This window comes from Hoplias malabaricus, chromosome 2 (assembly GCF_029633855.1).
Source record: "Hoplias malabaricus isolate fHopMal1 chromosome 2, fHopMal1.hap1, whole genome shotgun sequence".
Taxonomy (NCBI): domain Eukaryota; kingdom Metazoa; phylum Chordata; class Actinopteri; order Characiformes; family Erythrinidae; genus Hoplias; species Hoplias malabaricus.
This window is the reverse complement of record NC_089801.1, coordinates 58696538-58717258: the sequence shown is the minus strand read 5'-3', so window position 1 is coordinate 58717258 and position 20721 is coordinate 58696538. Positions and strand designations below refer to the sequence as shown.

Genomic DNA, 20721 nt, shown 5'->3' with positions numbered 1-20721 from the left:
TATCATTAGTATATGAACACTGAATCTGAATCAGTTGTGGAAGAAAGATGTAGACTTAGGGGAAACTGATGCTTTTGAATTAATTCTCATGTAGATTTTTATTCTCAATTTCACAGCTTCACAGACATAATTTAAATACTGAACTGATTCTAAGCTCAAGAAAATTCAGTCATTCATTTATTCATTCACTGTCTATAACAGGCCGCACAGTGGTGCAGCAGGTAGTGTCAGTCACACAGCTCCAGTACATAGTGCAGTTTCTGAACAGAGGCCCTGTTCTCCCTGTTACAGCTCAGTGAAACATCACAATTATTAAGCACTGTAATTTCAATGTAAAAACATTGCATACTGTTCCTTTAATTTGTTTTTGTAAATCTGGCCTATGGACTCTCAGCACCATGAATCGACCCACCCCCCTCTCCACCTTCCTTATTAAAAGGTGGGACTTGAGGGATTCAGAGCGTCAGTTTCACTTTCTTTTCCTGTTAAACGCTCACCCTCCACTTTCTCTCGGTCCCTGTTTCACAGCCTCTTCGCCTTCTCCATGGCCTCCTCCTCTCTGGAGGACGACCTCTCCTGTCCGGTGTGTTGTGAAGTTTATCAGGATCCTCAGCTGCTTCCCTGTGGACACAGTTTCTGCCGCCGCTGCTTGGACAGACACTGGAGCGGGAAATCAACCAGAACCTGTGCAGTCTGCCGCCAGGTTTCTGAACAGAGACCAGTGTCCAACCTGAGCCTGAGGAACGCCTGCGAGTCTTTCCTGAGGGAGAAGGAGAAGGGGAGCGACGGAGGAGTGGTGTGTGCTCAACACGGAGAGAGAGTGAAGTTTTTCTGTAAAACAGACGAAGAGCTTTTATGCTCAGATTGCAAGAAACACAGCCACAGATCTCACAAGGTCCAGCCTCTGGAAAACACTGTACTGCAGCGTAAGGTGTGTGTGTGTGTGTGTGTAAAGAGAGATTTCAGTGAAAGATCAAAAGAACGTGGAGGAGGAAAATGTTCACAAGGAAAAAAAATCAGCTTCAGCTGAATAAGTGTGTGTGGTTGGCAGGGCCTAAGGGTAATCTCCCATAGTAACAGGTGATTGACATACAAACACTGTTAGATGTGATTTCACCACTACCAAACTCGAAGGGCTGGTTTCGCAGACAGGGATTAAGCCTAGCCCATGGCGATTTCCTCCTTTCAATTGAAAATCACAATTTTAAATGCTGTGTAGTCCAGGACTAGGCTTAATCCCTGTTTGGGAAACAATCCCAAGTGTACAGTTGACTCTTTACTGACTAATCTATGCTCTAAAATCTAATGATGATGTAAAATTGTTAATGAGTCGTTATACCAGAGACATTTCAGTCTTTAAACAGCAGTCGTACAACCATCACTAAAATCACAATCTGCACCCCCACTATATTCTTAACAATTACTGACCTGTATTAACCTTCCTTTTCTTGGCAAAATCATAGAAGACGTTGCGTCCATTTTATTGTTATTTGTGAGCCGTGGCCTGCTGGTGCTAAGTCCTGCTTTCCTACTCAGTCGATTGTGTAATTCTACTGGATTAACTCCAGAACTGTCCTCAGTGGCTGAGTCTCACCCTGAGTTCATACTAACAGTGACATGTCATTTACCTCGCTCTAAGTTTGTCTGTTGTGTGTGTTCCAGGCGCCCCTGTTGTTGTGTGTACAAGGTCCGATTTCTCTGGTGTATTAGAGACACAAACAGTGACTTCTACTTTATTCCGCACCTCATTATTCTTCTAGTTTCCCTGTGCATGTGTGTGTGTGTGTGTGTGTGTGAACATGCATCATAAAAAAGAAGAAGACTATGGAGGTATATTTGGTGCAAAACCCCTGAGCACTTGTGACAGTGAAATGTGTAGTTAAAACTGTCACACATTTGTATCAGTAAATATGAAGTCACAAATCTCGTCAGCAGTTACAAACCTGTAGATGTTTCCTCTCCCACAAATACAACTTAACAATTACACCTTCACATATTCCTCATTGCAGGAGCACAAATCCAGTTCTACACCCACAAGTACAAAAATATCATACACTCAAAATCTTGCTGCAGTTGCAGCAGTGAATATGGTGTAAAACGCATTCACACACACATAAAATATGCACAAAAGTTGCACATTCACAAACCAATATGTGAATCTGTGCAGTGTGAGTTAAACACCTGTATTTTTCTGATAAATGTCCCGTTTTCCGTTCCATTTTCTACACAGACACTTATCCTATGTTTGTTTTCTGTAAGGGACTGCCTGCACCGTGGTCATCCCACCTCCAGAGGGAGACCACGCTCCAGGATACCTAGTAATCAGCCCAAGTGAGAACAGCTCTCTCAGTGTGGTGTCTTGAATTTGTACTAAACCAGACCATGCTGGTAATTTGGTGTTTTTTTCTCAAAAAGGAGTCTTTCAGGTTCCTTTTGAACTTGCTACACTTTGGGTTGAATAAACTCACAGGCCTCTTTCTTTCTTGTTTCTCCAGCAGTCTGGAGAGAGTTTTCCTGTTGGGACTTTGGTCTCACTGCCTTGCTTTCTTCGTTATTTAAAAAAAAAATATTTCATATTTATTGGGCTCTCTTCTTCCATTCTTGTGTTTTTAAAGCAGCTGTAGTGTTACTGATGTCACAATCACCACTATCTCCTACATAGTACACTGGTACACTCACTGCCTTTGCACCCACACGACACTGGTTTGATTCCCACCGTGTTCAAAGCACTCTTATCTGCACTTGAATCTTTCCTCTTGGTAAACTTTACAGGACTACTATCACAGAGTCTTCCCTGTAGATAGCCATCTCGTTACATTTTCTGTAGAAGGCTTTTCGTAGGAGGCACCAGGAGACCTCAGCCAATAGCCTTCCACACGTGCCTAACGAGTCCACTGATTGGTCAGAAGAGTTCGCTGATCTCTGAAAAGCACCCACCCCCTGGCTCTACAGATGCACAAAGTGATTCTGCACCGCACTGACTGATATATTTGGTGGACGTTTTCATGGGTGAGCAAAAAAGACAGCATTTGTGAATTGTAGCTGCAAATTCAAGCAGGTGTAGTCAATGGCTTGTGTTTGTGCAAAACAAATGTCCCCTAAAAAAAACAAAAACAAACAAACAAAAAAATAAAGTGTAAGTGTAACTTATGTTGCACAGATTCACATACTGGTTTGCGAATGTGCAACCTTTGTGTATATTTTATATGTTTGAATGTGTTTTGCACCATATTTCCTGCTGAAACAGCAGCAAAACTGTGAGTGTATGATATTTTTGTACTTGTGTGTGTAGAAATGGATTTGTGAATCTGCAATGAACAATTTGTGTTGGTGTAACTGTTAAGTTGTATTTGTGGGGGAGGAAAAATCTACAGGTTTGCAACTCCTGAAGAGATTTCTCTGTGATTTCATATTTACTGATACACATGTGCGACTTGGTCTTAAAAATGTTAAATAATAAGTATTAATTATTGGTTACAGAAACCCATCAAGGCAAAAAGATGTAGGTAGCTAGCCTTGGTACACTAACCTCTTGCAGGCTAGCTAGCCTTGGTAAACTAGTCTCTTAAATGAAATTGCTCATTGAGCTTTATGATTTAGCAGAGAGCAAGCAACTGTGAGATTACACATTGATTTAACCGTTGCTTAAATGTTTCAGTGATATTACTGTCATTAAGAATATAAAAAAAAATCAAAACTTATCTGACTTTAGGTAGTGCTTTGGTCCAAACATGTGTTTTCAGTAGATGAGTGTCAAGTTTCTAGAAATCATCTGGACATATGCTGTATATGTGATGGAGGAAAGAACAGTGCAGGGCTTTGGTCTCAGTAGCTCTTCAGTGTGTAATGTGCCATGGATTGAGGAGCAGCTTTGCTATTCAGCTGTTTTGAATCATATCTAATTATTTTAGGATTATGCTTCATTATCCATCCATTATCTGTAACCGCTTATCCAGTTCAGGGTCACGCTGGGTCCAGAGCCTACCTGGAATCATTGGACGCAAGGAATTACACCCTGGAGGGGGCGCCAGTCCTTCACAGGGCAACACACATATTCACTCACACACTCACACACACGGACACTTTTAAGTCACCAATCCACCTACCAACCTGTGTTTTTGGACTGTGGGAGGAAACTGGAGCACCCGGAGGAAACCCACGCGGACACGGGGAGAACACACCAACTCCTCACAGTCACCCGGAGCGGGAATCAAACCCAAAACCTCCAGGTCCCTGAGATGTGTGACTGTGACACTACCTGCTTCGCTACCGTGCTGCCATGCTTCAGTACATTTTTTACTATTTTTAAACTATATGTAAGTTTTTCATCTTTAGCTTAGAACATTCCCATTTTATTCCCATTAAATCCCTTTAACTTTTCAATGGTAAATTTTCGAACTTTAAAAATTCAACATCACATATAATGCAACCCCGTATAATGATTTTTTATATTATAATATTCAAATAGAGAGAGAGTAAGGAGAGAAGTAAAAAAAGAGAAAGTAAAAGTAAGGATACGCCCAAATAAAAGATGGTGATGCAGTTTTAGAAACAAGCTGTGGGGGTGAAAACTATGGCCTAACAGTGTTTTGCTCTTCTAGATCATGTTTATTTTCTGTATGGCTGTTTTCGTTCTATTCAGTCTCCTTAAATACAGGGCATTTGAGACGCCCTGTAGAATAGAAAACAAGCCAAGGAAATGTCATGTGAGTATTAATCCCCTGCAGCCCTTTGTCTTCATGTCTCTCCAGAACAGAGTTAAAGATGTGCTCCGTCCGGCGGAGAAAGCTTTAGACGCTCTGAAGGGTGGCACGTCTCGGGACGCACAGATCGTCAAGTACATTGAGGTAAGTCAGACAAATCCACATTTGTTTCAGATGCATGGGTTTGTGGAAGCTCATTTGAACAGAATTAGGGGCTCACAACTGGCCTCGCCCTCTTTGGGTGGGTAGAAAGGCCCAGGTTCTCATAACAGATTGGGGCCGTTAGTGTTCTCCTCAGAGTGTTAATTTGTTTTTACTGTGGGAGCCTACTGCTTTGAAACAAAGCAGTAGTTTTATTTACCTCTCAGAGGAGGTAAAGGCTTTGTGTGTGACCAGTGGGAGTCCAGGGGACAATTACTAAACTGTTTAGGCAACTGGGTGAACATTTAAGCAACAGTGTGGACCTTCATTAATGCCCTCATCCCCTTGTCTTTTCTCATCTCAGTCTCAGGCTGAAAAGGCAGAGAGGCTGATTAAGCAGGAGTTCGAGAGATTCCATAATTTCCTTCATGAAGAAGAGCAAACCAGGGTCACGGCGCTGAGGAAAGAGGTGGAGCAGAAAAGAAGCAAAGTGAAAGAAAGGATAGAGCAGGAGATACGGATTCTCTCTGGGAGAGTGAAAGAGGTGGAAGGGGAGATGGAGAATGATGGCGCTACTTTCCTGCAGGTAGAAAACTGTTGTATTTATTAGGGATTGGAAAAACTTTACGGATCTGAAGATCCAGGATCTTATATCTGATTTTACCATGACATTTAACCATATTTAACTTCAAACTTCTAACAATGAGCATGATAATAATAACAATAAAACATATCTGTAATGTTCACTAGACCCTGTTTTAGTCTCTGTAGAGTGCAGTTCATTTGCTTATCATGACATATGTACTGAGACATGATATGCTTCTAGAAACCTGCCCCTGCATCGAGAACAGTATCCGTGAAGGGAGTCGGTAGAGATTGTGTTGCTTTTTGCTGCACTAACAGCATCTACACTTCTGGAAAAGCTTTACACTGGATATTGTAATTCATGGGGTGTAAAATAAATACTTTTCTTGTCTTTCAGAATTTTGACTTTGTGTTACAGAGGTAAATTTCTAATCATCTGATACCTTACATTGATAATATCTATAGATGGTCGACACCTTGTCATAAGTTTTTTTGTAAATGTGTCTATGTGTACATTTCAGAGCGGAGTACACAGAACCGGATTCAGAGTTTGGGCCGGAAAGTCTCATCAACATGCCTGAGCACGTGGGCAACCTGGGGCACCAAGTGTGGCTGAAGATGACGAACATCTTTCGTTACTGTGAGTACACTGTAAAAACCTGATCTGGAGTCAGTTGATTCATTCATTAGCCTTCTGTAACCACTTCATACTGTTCTGTCTTGGGGTGGGTCAGGGCCTACACAGAGCTAGGTGCAAAGCAGGAATGCACCCTGGATACGACACAAGTCCATCACAGTTACTACTTTTTAATAGACATCCATTAATAAGTCAGGGTTCCAGATTGGTCAAGAGGTGCTTTTCATGGAACCTACATGACTCGGCTCAGCTCTTTTGTTTTTCCATTGGCCAAATCTGGTCTTAGTCCCTGGAACCAGAGGGATCGGACACAGTGGGGGTTGGACACAAATTTGGGAAGTCTCTTGTCTGACGTAGAAATGTATGTTTTACACATGGTCAGGCAGAAAAGACAGAACGGTTGATTAAAGCCATGTGGGAGGACTTTGGAAGGTAATGGAGCAGTCTTTATAAACACTCTAGTGATCTACTGGTAAATGAAGGAGAATCTTATACCATCATTTGTCCATTTTTTATTTTTTTAATCCAGATCCTGTGGTGCTGGACCCAAACAGTGCTCCTGCGGACTTCACCATTACAGACGACCTGGCGTGTGTGGGAAAATCCAACCATGAGCTCCCCATCCCTTTGACCCATCGAGGGAAGGGGATAGCGCTGGGTTCTGAGGGGTTCATCGATGCCCCCCACTGCTGGGAAATCGAGGTGGGATACAGCAAACACTGGACCATCGGTGTGTGCCAGCCCTCAGCAGGAATACTCCCTTCCACACAGCCGCTGTGCCCAGAGGTAGGCTTTTGGGGTCTGAGCCGTAAAGGGGAATCCTACAGTGTCCTGGGGTCTAAATCAAATTTCTTCCGGGTGAAGAAGAAGCTCAGGATGGTGCGGGTGCAGCTGGGATGGAGGTTCTTGCATATGAAGTGTAACCAGTGGATGGGGAATCGGGTGCTGAGCTTTTTAGATGCCAGCGATGACTCCCTGATTGCTCACACTCGGGTACCCAACGCGGTGGCACTGTTCCCGTTTCTAATCCCAGGGGAACGCTGTTCTCTTTTGCGCATTGCTCCTGCAGACCTGAACATGCCTTTGGAGCACCATTACCCTTTGGAAAATCCAGAAAAAAAGGAAATTTTTATGTTAGTGCTTGTTGTAATAGTGTTTTGGATTATTGGATTGATTTTTAAAAATGAGTGAGAAAAATAGATAAACCAATGTTCCTGGAACACCACTAAACTGATTCTAAGTTTAAGAAAATTTTTTAATTGTTTCATTTATTCAAGGGTGGCGCAGCAGGCAATGTCACAATCACAGAACTCCAGGGACCTGGTTCAATTCCTGCTCCAGGTGACTGTCTGTGTGGAGTTGGTGTGTTCTCCCCGTGTCCCCGGGTTTCCTCTGGGTGCTCTGGTTTCCTCCCAGAGTCCAAAAACACACGTTGGTAGGTTGATTGGCAACTCAAAAGTGTCCGTAGGTGTGAGTGTGTGAGTGAATGTGTGAGTGTGTGTGTTGCCTTGTGAAGGACTGGCGCCCCCTCCAGGGTGTACTCCTGCCTTGCGCCCAATGATTCCAGGTAGGCTCTGGACCCACCGTGACCCTGAATTGGATAAGTAGTTACAGATAATGGAAGATGGATGGTTTCATTTATTCATTCGCTGTCTGTAACGGGCAGCATGGTGGTGCAGCAGGTAGTGTCTCTCTCACAGCTCCAGGGACCTGGAGGTTGTGGGTTCGAGTCCCGCTCCAGGTGACTGTCTGAGAGGAGTGTGGTGTGTTCTCCCCGTGTCTGCGTGGGTTTCCTCCGGGTGCTCCGATTTCCTCCCACGCTCCAAAAACACACGTTGGTAGGTGGACTGGTGACTCAAAACTGTCCGTAGGTGCGTGTGTATGTGTGAGCCCTGTGAAGGAGTGTATTCCTGCCTTGTGCCCAGTTATTCCCGGGTAGGCTCCAGACCCACCGCTACCCTGAACTGGATAAGGGTTACAGACAATGAATGACTGTGAGTGTGAGTATGAATGAGTGAAAGTGTGTGTTTAAGTGACAGTGAGGGAGAGAGGATGTGAATGAATTTGTGTGACTGACTGAATGAGGGGGTCAATGTGTGTGGGTGAGACTGAATGAAGGTGAGTGAGTGATTGGTATAATGTGTATTTGTCTATGGTGTAGTAAATAATCAGCGTGAGTTAGGAGGTGGTTGAGCATGTGTGAATTACTGAATAAGGTTTGTGAGTGTGTATCGCACATCAGTCCAGACTATAGATACTGATAAGCTGAGTTCTTGGAACTGAATGATCTTAGCAGGAAACCACTTACCACACTTACACACAAATACACACACACATATATATATATATATATATATACTTCCTGTCCTGTCTTATTTTTGTGGCCAGGAAATTACTTTTCTGAAGGCCCCTCTTCACTGGCCTTTGTTCAAAAGCACTAACAACAACATGACAGACTTTCTATGTAATTGGTTTATTTCATGTAAAAATTCACATCTGGAAATTACATTCACATTTACATTACACGTTTTTTTGCAGATATTTGGAAAGTTAAGGCTCCTGCTCCAGTGGTTTTTGACACAGTGGGAAAATAAATCAGTCTGGCAACCGAAATAAACCCTAAAGTAATTCCAGACTCAAATCTATATTTTTCTACACATTATTTTTCTGTGTTTTTACAGGTCCTTAATTAACATTTATTATCTTGTCAAAGTTAACAATTTTCTTATTTGATCTATAAAGTAATAACAATGTGAGAATGCATTAATAAAAAGCATCAAAAATGTTTTTGAATGTACTTCTTTAAAGCAAATCAAACAAGGTAAATACTAAAAAGTTATAATTAAACCTTAAATCCACAATTTTCAACTTTAACAATAGTCATTACTCAACAAATATTTTATATATTAACAACTTTTTTATATATCAACAGCTATTATTTATATATACACACACACATACATACAGTGGTCTGAAAAAGTGTTTGCCCCCTTCATTTGTTTTTTGTTTTTTTGCATGTTTGTCACTCTTAAATATTTCAGATCAAACAAAATTAAATATTAGTCAAAGACAACACAAATAAACACAAAATGTGGAAAAAGTGTTTGCCCCCTCAGTTAAAACATAACTGTGGCTTATCACCTGAGTTCAATTTCTCTACCCACACAGGCCTGATTACTGCCACACCTGCTCTCAATCAAGAAATCACTTAAATAGCACCTGCCTGACAAAGCCATGGAGACAAAAAAAAAAGATCCTCAAAAACTAGACATCATGCCAAGATTCAAAGAAATTACAGAACAAAGGAGAAAGAAAATATTTGAGATCTATCAGTCTGGAAAAGGTTATAAAGCTGTTTCTAAAGTTTTGGTACTCCAGCAAACTGCAGTGAGAGCCATTATCCACAAATGTTGAAAATGTGGAACAGTGTTGAACCTTCCCAGGAGATGCCGACCAAAATTACCCCAAGAGCACAGTGGCACCTCATCCAGGAGGTTGTAAAAGACCCCACAAGAACATCCAAATAACTGCAGGTCTCACGTGCCTCAGATATAGACCATAGTCTGTATCTAACACTACAAAGTGCTCCTGTGTACAGTGGAGGGAGCTGATTATATGGACAAGTTATTTTTTAAGATGTTTTAAGATCCTTTCCTGCATTGCCTTGTTTAGGCTTTGTCCATGTGCATTTTTTAGGATAGAGAAGGATTGAACCAAATAAATGTAACTCAGTAGGGCATGGGCAGGGAAGAGTCAGGTTATGGCAGGACAAGATGTGTCATCAGAATGTCAACAATGAAAATATAAAACAAACACAGCAATTTTAATACATTTTCCTACAAACCTCTGCAACATAGTGTAAATCAACTGACACTTAATGTTTTCTTTTATACATATATATATATACCATTTTAGTTTGGACATTAAACATGTAATCGCAAATAAAGTAACATTTAATCAATTTTTTTTGGCACTTACTTTAATACCCTAACACTGATAACCAAGTTAACAACTACAAAACAATATACTTGGTTTTGCCTGTAATATTTACTTATACCATAAGGCCTAAAGCCTGTGGACATTCTCCCTGATAATCAAGTTCAATTATTTCAGCCATAACTGTTGCTAGCAGGTATGAAATCAAGTACAAACCAAAGACTATACACCCTAGCACTGAAATGGACTTCAAGGTTCTCTCAAAATATCTGCCTCTTTTATAAAGCAGTATCTGTCCCACTAGGCCTGCCCCAGTCAAGTATAAGTGCTTGTATACAGATATCTGGAGAGCATGACACTTAAACATTAACTCACTACAGAGTTCAAAAACATAACTGCCTTTGGAAATATGCAGCAGACAAAGCAAACAGTGTTGGCTGGATTGTAATCAAGGCACCACTGGAGTCTGGAGCCATGGAAACATGCTGTCTGGACGGGTGAATTACACTTTATCAACTGGCAGTCTGATGGAGAAATCTTGGAAAGAAGAATTAGAAAGAACCTGCCGACTAGAAGAGATGTTTTCGTGGATGAGGTAGAACGGTCTTGGGGGATGTTTAGAGACTATGCCCCTCAGTTGTAAACAGCAATGGTAAGTCATAGAAAAAACATTAAAAACAACCACAAGTTCCTTTGTAACATCAGTTTGGGGTAAGTCCACTTCCTGTTCCACCAGGACTGTGCCCCTGTGTACAAAGTAAACTTAGTAAAGACATGGTTTGAGGAATTTCCTGTGTGCTGAACCGGGTCATGTCCTCAACCCACTGAACACTTTCAGGACACACTGGAACACTGAAAATAAGCCTCACAAATGCTCTTTTGACTCAATGTAAATGCTCTGAAATGACTTGGAAATTTTTCCCAGATGATGCAGGCTATAACAGACACCATGCTAACAGCCTCCTTATTACTCAACCAAGGGCAATATGAACTCTGTACAGGACAATGGAAATCTCTTAAAACATGTTTTTACCAACTTCAATTTGTGTACATGGGCAGTCTGGCCAGGAGAGGAAACGTTCATCCCCAAAATTGAACAAACATGTGGCGCTTTTTCACTGCATGGAATCTACACGACTCGATTCAGTCGAGCTCTTTTGCTTCTCCCCTAGCTAAATCTGGTCCTGCACATAGTCCCTGCTCAGTTGCAGTTCCAACCAAGCCGAGTGGGTACTAAATGTGATGTGAAAACCCTGCAGAGTACTAATTGGCTAGAAAGATATCAATCACCAACAAACTTGCCGCTTATAGAATCTCTTAAATTACAGCTGCAGTCACATTTGTTTTTATCCAGCTCAGAGACCCCAAGGTGTTCTGAAGAGGTTCAAATCATTGAGTCGGTGGCTGATGAAAATCACCAAAATCATCAAAAGGGGAACATGCAACAAGGAAAATTAATCTGTGAGAACTGAGGCCAGAGCCGTGTTCAGTCCAAAAAACAAAAATGACACTAATACACAATGAGTAAGCAGCTCCTAACTTTTACCGCTGGTGTTGTTGTGGTTTCCAAAGCCTGTCCCAGTTAGAGAGGGTTTTGTGATGTCACCAGCTCCATTTCACTGGGAACTGTGCTAGTGGAAAAGTGACCAGCTAAAAGCAATTCTAGCTGTGCCGAGTCGAGTCGAGCAGATTCCACGCAGTTATAGATGAAACTTTATCATTTCACCTCACCAGAATTTTCAGGAAAATCAGAGGGAATTGTGGGCTGTGCTGTAGCATTAGCAGTGTTGGGAGGATCACAGAGGATTGTGGGTATTTGATCAGTGACATATTCACCTTTTGGGTGATCAGATGATATTGTGTTTAACTGGGCAATTGCATTAACTGTGTTGAGAGAATCAGACAGGATTGTGGGTAATTGTGCCAAGGTATAAACAGTATTCAGGGGGTCAGAGGGAATGTTACAGTAGAGTGCTATAGTAGAATAAACATGATTAGCTTCAGTATCTGAAAGGGGATTGATGTCATCCATGATTCCTTCATATTCACAAGGGCTTGAAATCTGAAAACACATTGAATATTAGTAATGTTATCCTTAATGCTTAGTAATCAGTATTAACATAGTGTTCCTGTTAAATTGTGAGTGATGGAAGAATATATTACATTTTCACTGGCAAGGGTAAACAAGCTGAGGTTTAATTAATCAGGATTTGTTTCTGGCAAGTGAATAGGTGACACAGGTACTCACTTCTGAACTGCTTCCCATCTCTGTCCTATTTGATTCCAAAGTGGAAGCTAAGCCAAACAAAGGTAATGTGAAATTAGATTAAAATAAATTTGAAAATCATTAACACATTCTAATGTCAGATAATATAAATAATTTATAGAGAATCAATTATCTTAAATTCATTTAAAAAAAAGCTTAAATTTGTTTTCAAAATTGCACCTCATACACAGTGTACAAATAATTAACTTAATTTGCATAAAATCTGTGTTCATTGAAACTGTGGATACAGTACACACCTTTTAACTCAGAGCAACTTATAAACACACTGGGTATCACATGCTACAAAACAGTTTTTCTGATTTTTATGGAAAGTGAAAAAATATCAGTGACACTAAACAACTGGTGATAACACACTACACAACCAAAATCTTCAGCTCAAAATTAAGCAGAAATATATTGCATTACCTAGGAGATGCAGATATAAACATGTAAGTCTTCGTATATGTAAGAGGACATATTGGAAATTACATTCCAAAAATAATGGTTCAGAAATATCAGATGTGCAGCAGTAGTAGACCCCAGTATAAAAGCTATTGCTTTTAAGGCGGAATAGAGAATTAGAATAAAGTTTAAATAAAGGCTGTAATGGCTTGTGATGTTGCTAACTGTGTTGTGCTCTGTTTTCACTGCCTGTTAGCAGGGTAAAAAAAAATCAAATATTTTATATGCTGAAACTGAAATGCTATCTGCAGGTGATTGCCCCCTTGCACATGAGTGGACTTTACCTCCAACTTACAGTTAACAGTCGGGCAGACTCTACCCGACTGGAAATTAGGGCTAAAGTCAGGCTAAAAGTCTTGCAGTGTAACCCCAGCTTAAGGAGAACACTATCTAGAGAAATGTCACCAGTGAAGTTTGGTGGGGAGGGATAACGGTCTTGCTCATTAGTTCTGAGTGTAATATTAATGCTAAAACATAAATATATATTTTAGATAAATATTTGCTTCCAAATTTGTGTTGAAGTTTGGAGAAGGCCCTTTCCTGTTCCAGCAGGACAGTGCCCCTCTGCATGTTCAGAAATGAACTTGTTCATGTCATGTTCATAAAGATATTTCTTGAGTCTGAATTTTAAGGAACTCCTGTTCTAACAGTATGTAAATGGACGTAATTCAGTGCGTGTGTTTACCAGAACCTTTTGCCTTGTTGCATCTGTAAAACATCACCATTAATCCTCCAGTCAGTAGCAGAGCTACACAGAGACACACAGCAATGGTGACAGAAGAACCTGGAGAAACTAAAAAGACAAAACTAATCATATATTCATATATAGACAAACATATAACCAGTTTAAAAAAATCATGTTATAATAGTGTATGTATTAAAACATGGCTTACACTTCTCTGTCAACATTCGTAAGGATGCAAGACACGTGCATATATGTATATTGATATATGGGTATATATACATACACACATGTCAGTCGTAATATAATGACCACTTTCTTGTTTCTACACTCATTCTTCATTCATTCAGTTCCACTGTCCACACAGGGCCACTTTGTATTTCTAACCTTACACACTGTAGTGCATCTGTTGTTCTGACACTGATGTGGTGGTGGTGTGTTAGTGTGTGTTGTGCTGAGTGGATCGTACAGAGATTTTAAACCCCTCAATGTAACTGCTGCACTGAGAACAGTCCACCGACCAAAAACACCCAGCCGACAGTGTCCTGTGTCACTGATGAAGGACTAGAGGACGACCGACACACACTGTGCAGCGACAGATGAGCTACTGTCTCTGACTTTACATCTACAAGGTGGACCAACGAGGGAGGGAATGGAGAGCAACAGACTTAATTGTAGAATTACAAAGTACTCTTATGGACAGTGAAGCTGAACAAAAGGACAGTGATTGTAGAAACAAGAAAATAGTCATAATGTTAAGGCTGATCGCTGCTTTTACATGATTCCCCAGGGAGTGGTCTAGTCACATATCTCCACACTGCAGCAGATTTGGTTTTAGTCTGTAAAAACACTGTATCTCACCAGTGACCTGTAGCTGAATTTCTGTGAAGAGGGATTCATAACTGACTGATTCTCCTCCACCCACAGCTCCACAGTAATAAACTCCTCCATCTTCTTCTCTCACATCACTGATTCTCACACTGACAACTTTAGCGCTTTTGTCGTCAGAGATGGAGAATCTGTCGCTCTGAGACTCTGTGGTATCTGTGATTAAATCTATAATTCCATTGGTCTGTCTGTAGAAAATTTTAAGTGTTGTAGTAAACTCATCTGGATATGAACAGCTGATGGTGACAGTGTCTCTCAGAAAACCAGTCACTCTCTCTGGACCCAAACAACACGGATCTGTCAAACACACACAGTGCATTAGTTTATAATTGTCTTCACAAGAGGCGTTTCAGCAGTTGTGTTTACGGATGTTCTTCAATGAGGCATTGAGTTTAGTAAAGTTGTATTACTTGGTTCAAGGCAGCCCCAGTCCCTCACAGGGCGACACACACATTCACTCACACCTACAGCCACTTTTGAGTCACCAATCTACCTACCAACATATATTTTTGGAGCATGGGAGGAAACCGGAGCACCCGGAGAAAACCCATGTGGACACAAGGAGAATACACCACACTACTCACAGACAGTCACCCGGAGCGGGACTCTAACCCACAACCTGCAGGTCCCTGGAGCTGTGAAAGAGACACTACCTGCTGCACAATCATGCCGCCCACTTTGATTGGAATGCTTTGTAAAAAAAGTTAATAATATCTTAGGCCCTGTTCATACCTGGCATTAACAAGCATCCTGGGTGATCTGATCATAAGTGAACAGCACAAAGTCACAAAGGTGCAGTTGGGGTACAATGCGTCTCCAGGGCACACTGTGATCTGATCACTCAAACCACATTCAGAGGTGGATAAAGACACATATGACAACATTATTCTTGTATTGTGCCTTGATGCATTTCTGACAGCAGTAAACACCACCCACATCCACTTTGTCACTGCCACACAGTGTGTGGGTGTGTGTGTGCTAATTGGTTGACCAACACGAGTTGTGCTCTGACCCTTAAAGCTGAAGAATTACTTTCTCTCACAACAATCTAACAACATATATCGGACTGTACATATTCGAAAAGTAGACTGTTCAAGGATTCTGTGGGGTGTTTATTATTTGTACATGACAAAAATATGCTGTGTTATTTTATTTTATTCTGTATTATTCTGCCTGCAGAAATGCCCACTCCAATATGTGCTGTGTCCCTCCTCCAGATATGAGAAACCTGATCACAGGAGATGCAAAGCTAAGTGTAAAGGCTGTGCATTTTGTCAGTCATTTGTGATCTGATCACCCAAGACACATAAACACCAGGTGAGAATGAGTTCAGTCACTAGATACATGTTGTTTGTAAGAATGCTTCTCAGCACCCCATAAGGCCTCCACATCAGTACTCTTCATAATCTGCCCCTCAATACTCTGGGCCTGACTCTGAGCAACTTTCCACACATGACTCTCACTAACACACCAAGCCTGCTCCTCAGTACCTAGGCTCAGTAATATTTCAAAACAATTTTTAAATAATATTTCACAAATTTTTTAAGGAACTGCTCAGTTTAGAATTATGAATAATTAGGATTATGATATGATTTCTATCTTTTAATAATTTGAAGTTTACACTGATCAACATAAAAGTAATCACCTGTAATCACTGTCAGGTTCACATCATGACTCCATCTTTCAGATTCTCCACACTGATATGTTCCACTATCTTCTGATCCCAGTTGTTTTATCAATGCTGTAAATAACTGCTGGGAGTCATCATAAAGAGAAATCCTTTCGTTCTGAACCCATACATTCTGTTGGTATGAATGAGCTGATTTTGTGGAATCACACTCAGATTGTGTTTTCATTTTGCAAAAAACCTTTGGTCGCCATGAATAGTCTTTGTGTTTACAAGTGATTTTAACACTTCCTCCTGTGAATCCAATCACATCAGAGCAGTCCACTGCACCTGTCAATCAGAGTCAACACTTCACTCATCTCTTCACATCATTCAGCTCCTCTCCCTGATTTACACAAAGCACTCACCAGCTCACCATCATTTACACATAATTTGCATGAAGCATCTCCTAATCATGCTTATAATTTGTAATGAAGCCAATAACAGAAAAACATTAAACAGCCCCTGAGCCAAAGGTTCATCCAATGGAGTTAGGAGTTGAGCAGTGTGTGCACTACTCCCTCTACTGGCCAGAGCTTTAACTGGTTTATAGTGTTAAAGGGTAATTCATTCTAATCTTTTACTTTTAAAACATGGAAATATCAAGATTATGTGTATTAACACTAACATGTTACACTGCAGAGTTTGAGCTGTGAGTGAAAAATTAATGATGTGTCTCTCTGGTTGTGTATAACTGACCTGAGATCAGGTACAGGGTGAAGATGAGGAGAGTCTTCATTCCGACCTAAACCTCAGTCTCAGTGATGTTCGGAGTTCAGGGCTCTGTGCTCAAAATCAGGAAACTCCAGCTTCACTGATCCTCACAGGAAACAATAAACAAGAAGGAGGTCTCCTCAACGTCTCTGTAGTGTCTCCTGGAGAACAGATCAGGTGGAAACACAAAAGAGAGTTTAGCTGAAATCTCTCACGCTGTACAGATCTTGTACTGAGTTTAAGTCTCTCTCTCTCATTCTCTCTCTCTCTCTCACACACACACACACACACACACACACACACACACACACACACACACACACACACATCTCTTAAAGCTAAACTCTAAATCAAGCTCAAGTTTAAATACACAGCAGTTAATTCTGAAGTAAAAAAAACCGACCTGATTTGGAAGAAGGTGAAAATAAATAGGTTCTTCAGTGTCACTTATATTCAGATGAACTTCAGCTCGTTATTTATCCACCACTTCTTTTTCTGCCTCTGTTCTTGTCTCATATGTTGTCATACACTTTTTTTCAGACTGTTACTCTCTACTATTATCTATGTATTTTTCAGTCCCTCTTTCTCATGAAACTTATGAGACATACAAACATAACACCTCCCATCACTCTCTCTCTCTCTCTCTCTCTCTCTCTCTCTCTCTCTCTCTCTCTCTCGGCAAATGAATAATCACTTCCTCAAGCTGTGGTTGTTGAGGGTGGATAAAATAATGCAGCTAATACATATTTATTGATATCTCAGCAGTTTACATACTCTTACATAAATCAGCAAAGGTGTGAAACAACCCCCCACTTCCACCACCAACCACAAATTCTACTAGCAAGTATATATCTCTGCAGCCCAGATACCAGCAAGTGGGAGGAACATATGCGGTAAGCAGATGTAGACCAGCAAGTGGGAGGTTAGGATTAGGGATAAGGATAGGTTTAGGGTTAGGATTAGGAATAGGTTTAGGATTAGGTTGTGCCTTCAGCCTGTTTTATTCTGGAAAAAGTTGGGGTTTGTCTGTGACCTGTAAAAGAGCAGGATCCACCAGCAGGGGGCCTACGTGGTGCAATATGAATCCAGGCGCCACCAGTTCTCAGAACTATATTTCCCAGACTCCTCAGCACTAATCAGCACCGACTGAGCACTCCTGCTGAGCTCAGCTTAAACAAAGAGTGAACGAGCGTCACCTGTTTTATATAGGGGTGTTTGATATGTTATTAGAGGTTACTCTTAACTATTTAGGAGAAAGAATTAGGTCTTGAATAAACAAATCTGAACAATATATAAAATATAAAAATAAAAAAAAATATTTGTGTTTGTTAATTCATTCATTATATTCCATTAATGTGACATTTCACTCTTTGGTGTTCAACTTTGTTTTTCTTTTTTTTTAACAAGTATACACATTTATGGTAGATTTCTTACTAATTTGTGCCTCCAGTAGTGCAGTACTAAATAACATTTATCAACCTCTGATATCTCCCTGATTCAAATCCCATCAAGAGTGAAAATTTCATTATATTTATTTATTTTTAACACATTTCCCCTCACTACTTTGTTACACCACAATATCCAAAAAGCTTTTCTGCACTTGAGACCCCTTCACACTTTAACTGACTAGTATTATTTGCATGTTTTTAAAATGTATACTCTTAGTTAAAATAGTGAGTTAATAAATGATTTGTCTATAATGTCTTAGGACATTTAAACAGTAACAATGATAAATAGTGTTCTCGGCTAGGCAAACATGTCTTATCTTCAGAACTGGAGCCACTGTGTCCTGAGCCCACTGCTGTATTCACTGTACACCTACATCTCTGCGGCCATTTCCAGCTCTAAAACCACGGTCAAATTTGCTGATGACACTGTTGTGGTGGGTCTGATCTCTAGAGAGGAGGGCCTACATGGAGTTTAAATTCCTACAGGTCTGGTGTCAGGGTAATAATAATTGTTAGAGAGTCCACAGTGAGTTAACCTAATTCAATGAGGAGGCTATACATTTCTGAAAATATTTAGTATTATTTATTTGTGCATCGGATTAAATTAAGTTTATTTTATTTATTGAAAATTGCACCTAAAACGTAAGTAAAACTCATGAGCCATTTACAGATCTTATGAAATATATATATTATTAACAAGTGAAAATAAACACAATTTAAACCACCCCACTCTCATGTTCACTGATCTCCCTGAAATGTATTTATTTAGCACACTGGTTCACACAGTGTGGGTGCAGAGCTATTGCAGGGTGGGGGAGAAAAGGCAAATAATTTGAGTAGTGATAGCAAACATTATTCTTATCTACAGAAGCAGGGCACTTCAGAAAAATGTGGAAAATCATGATTCATATGGTAATACAGAGCACACCATAGGATCATGTACTGATGTAAAAGCTCAAATGCAAATTATTCCACCTCAAAACAAAATAATAATTTAAAGCAATGTCATTAATAAAGCTTTCAGTCAACATCTGAAATCTATTCACAGGTCCTCAGGCAGTGGCAGACCCAAAAAGCCTCAACTATTACTTTGGTGTGGTATTAGACAGTGTGTGATAGGATCCTGCTTCACAACCCAAAATCTGTTCCATCTCCTGCACCACCTTGGACTTCCTGTACCTGGGGCTGCAGACACTGACACACTTCCTGGCGGCAGAAGAGGTGGTAAACAAAGTGGTCCCTCGTCACATCCCCTCTGAAGCAGGCCTCAGGTTTTGTTGTCAATCTACCAAGCTGTTTACCTTCCCAGGATTCAGACAGGAGCCAGTTCAACAAACTCATACAATCTACAAAAAACACACCAACTCTAGACTTTTCTGTCTCTCTAACCTATCAGTGACTTAAACAATAATAAAGTTCAAAAGGCAACCAACTGCTGCCACATTGTCTGCTTTTGTCTGTGTGCCTCCCTTTCTCTTTGATGTCCCTCATACTCAGCAGCACATCCCTCACAGTGTAATTCACATAAGGAAATTAGGATTCAGGTGATCAGGAGAGTAGAAGCAAGTAAGGAATATTCTGTTCATAGCCTCAGCCCAACTGCCTGCTCCAGATTCCCTGGGGTCTAAGTAGTGTCACCAATCCACAGTCTCACCACAGAGAGGGTTTCATGCAGAGGTGTGGTGAAAAAACACACCAACTCTAGACTTTTCTGTCTCTCGACCCTATCAGTGACTTAAACAATAATAAAGTTCAAAAGGCATCCGACTGCTGCCACATTGTCTGCTTTTGTCTCTGACACCCCTCATACTCAGCAGCACATCCCTCACAACGTAGTTCTCATAAGGAAATGAGGAGCCAGGCAATCAGGAGAGCAGATGCAAGTAAGGAATATTCTGTGCATAGCCTCAGTCCAACTCGCTGCTCCAGACTCCACGGTGTCTAAGTACCAGCCTTGTCACCAGCCCACTGTCTCACCACAGAGAGGGGGTCATGCAGAAATGTGACTGGTCTGAACCTCTGTTGTCCAAAGAGTTAGTGTTGTAGTGAAAGTACCGGTAGACTGATTGGTTGGTGTTGCGCTGTAGGCACTGGTAGACTATCTGATTGGTTTGTTTTGGGTTTAAACTCTTTTAATCTGAATCTGATTGATTGGTGTTGGTCTTTAGATTAGATTAGATTATATTAGGCTCTGAGAGACTGAATCTAATTAGTTGATTTTGTGATTTTTCCTCTTAGAGATGAATTTGATTGTTGGTTTTGGGTCTAGGCTTTCAAACACTAAATCTGATTGGTTAGGGTTTAGACTCTGGTACACTGAATCTGATTGGTTGATATTGGTGTTTAGGTTGTGATAGGCTGGATCCCTGATGCTGTGGTCTTGAGGTGAACTGGTTTCATAATCATTAGCAGCCTGGAAAGTTATTATTAGTGGTCACCTCATCACAGAGAGATGTACAGTACACTGTAGTCTACACTTAACATCAGCCAGTTGTTACATATTTACTATCTAACATTTACATTAACATTCTACTGAAACAAAGGCTATCACTAGTAGATTGATTTCCCTTTGTTAATACTTTTCCACCATAAA

The 20721-nt window shown here is 40.7% G+C and overlaps 2 protein-coding genes across 3 annotated transcripts; one reads left to right on the top strand and one right to left on the bottom strand.

Moving 5' to 3' along the window:
* The first annotated feature begins 207 nt into the window (after positions 1-207).
* Positions 208-8835, top strand: LOC136686615 (E3 ubiquitin-protein ligase TRIM35-like). Of its 2 annotated transcripts, none has more exons than XM_066660508.1 (6): positions 208-796; positions 4752-4847; positions 5209-5430; positions 5827-5849; positions 5951-6069; positions 6596-8835. In XM_066660508.1, exons 1-6 carry the CDS (start codon positions 545-547, stop codon positions 7255-7257), a joined length of 1374 nt encoding a protein of 457 aa, XP_066516605.1. In that variant the 5' UTR covers positions 208-544; the 3' UTR covers positions 7258-8835. The 2 variants fall into 2 exon arrangements, with proteins under 2 accessions (XP_066516605.1, XP_066516604.1); XM_066660507.1 differs by having other exon boundaries at positions 208-931.
* A 5379-nt stretch (positions 8836-14214) lies between these two features.
* Positions 14215-16705, bottom strand: LOC136677333 (polymeric immunoglobulin receptor-like). The gene is made up of 3 exons (XM_066654854.1): positions 16666-16705; positions 15946-16257; positions 14215-14597 (listed from the first exon to the last, which is right to left on the bottom strand). The coding sequence occupies exons 1-3, from the start codon at positions 16703-16705 to the stop codon at positions 14215-14217; spliced, it is 735 nt and encodes a 244-aa protein (XP_066510951.1).
* Between the last annotated feature and the right edge of the window lie 4016 nt (positions 16706-20721).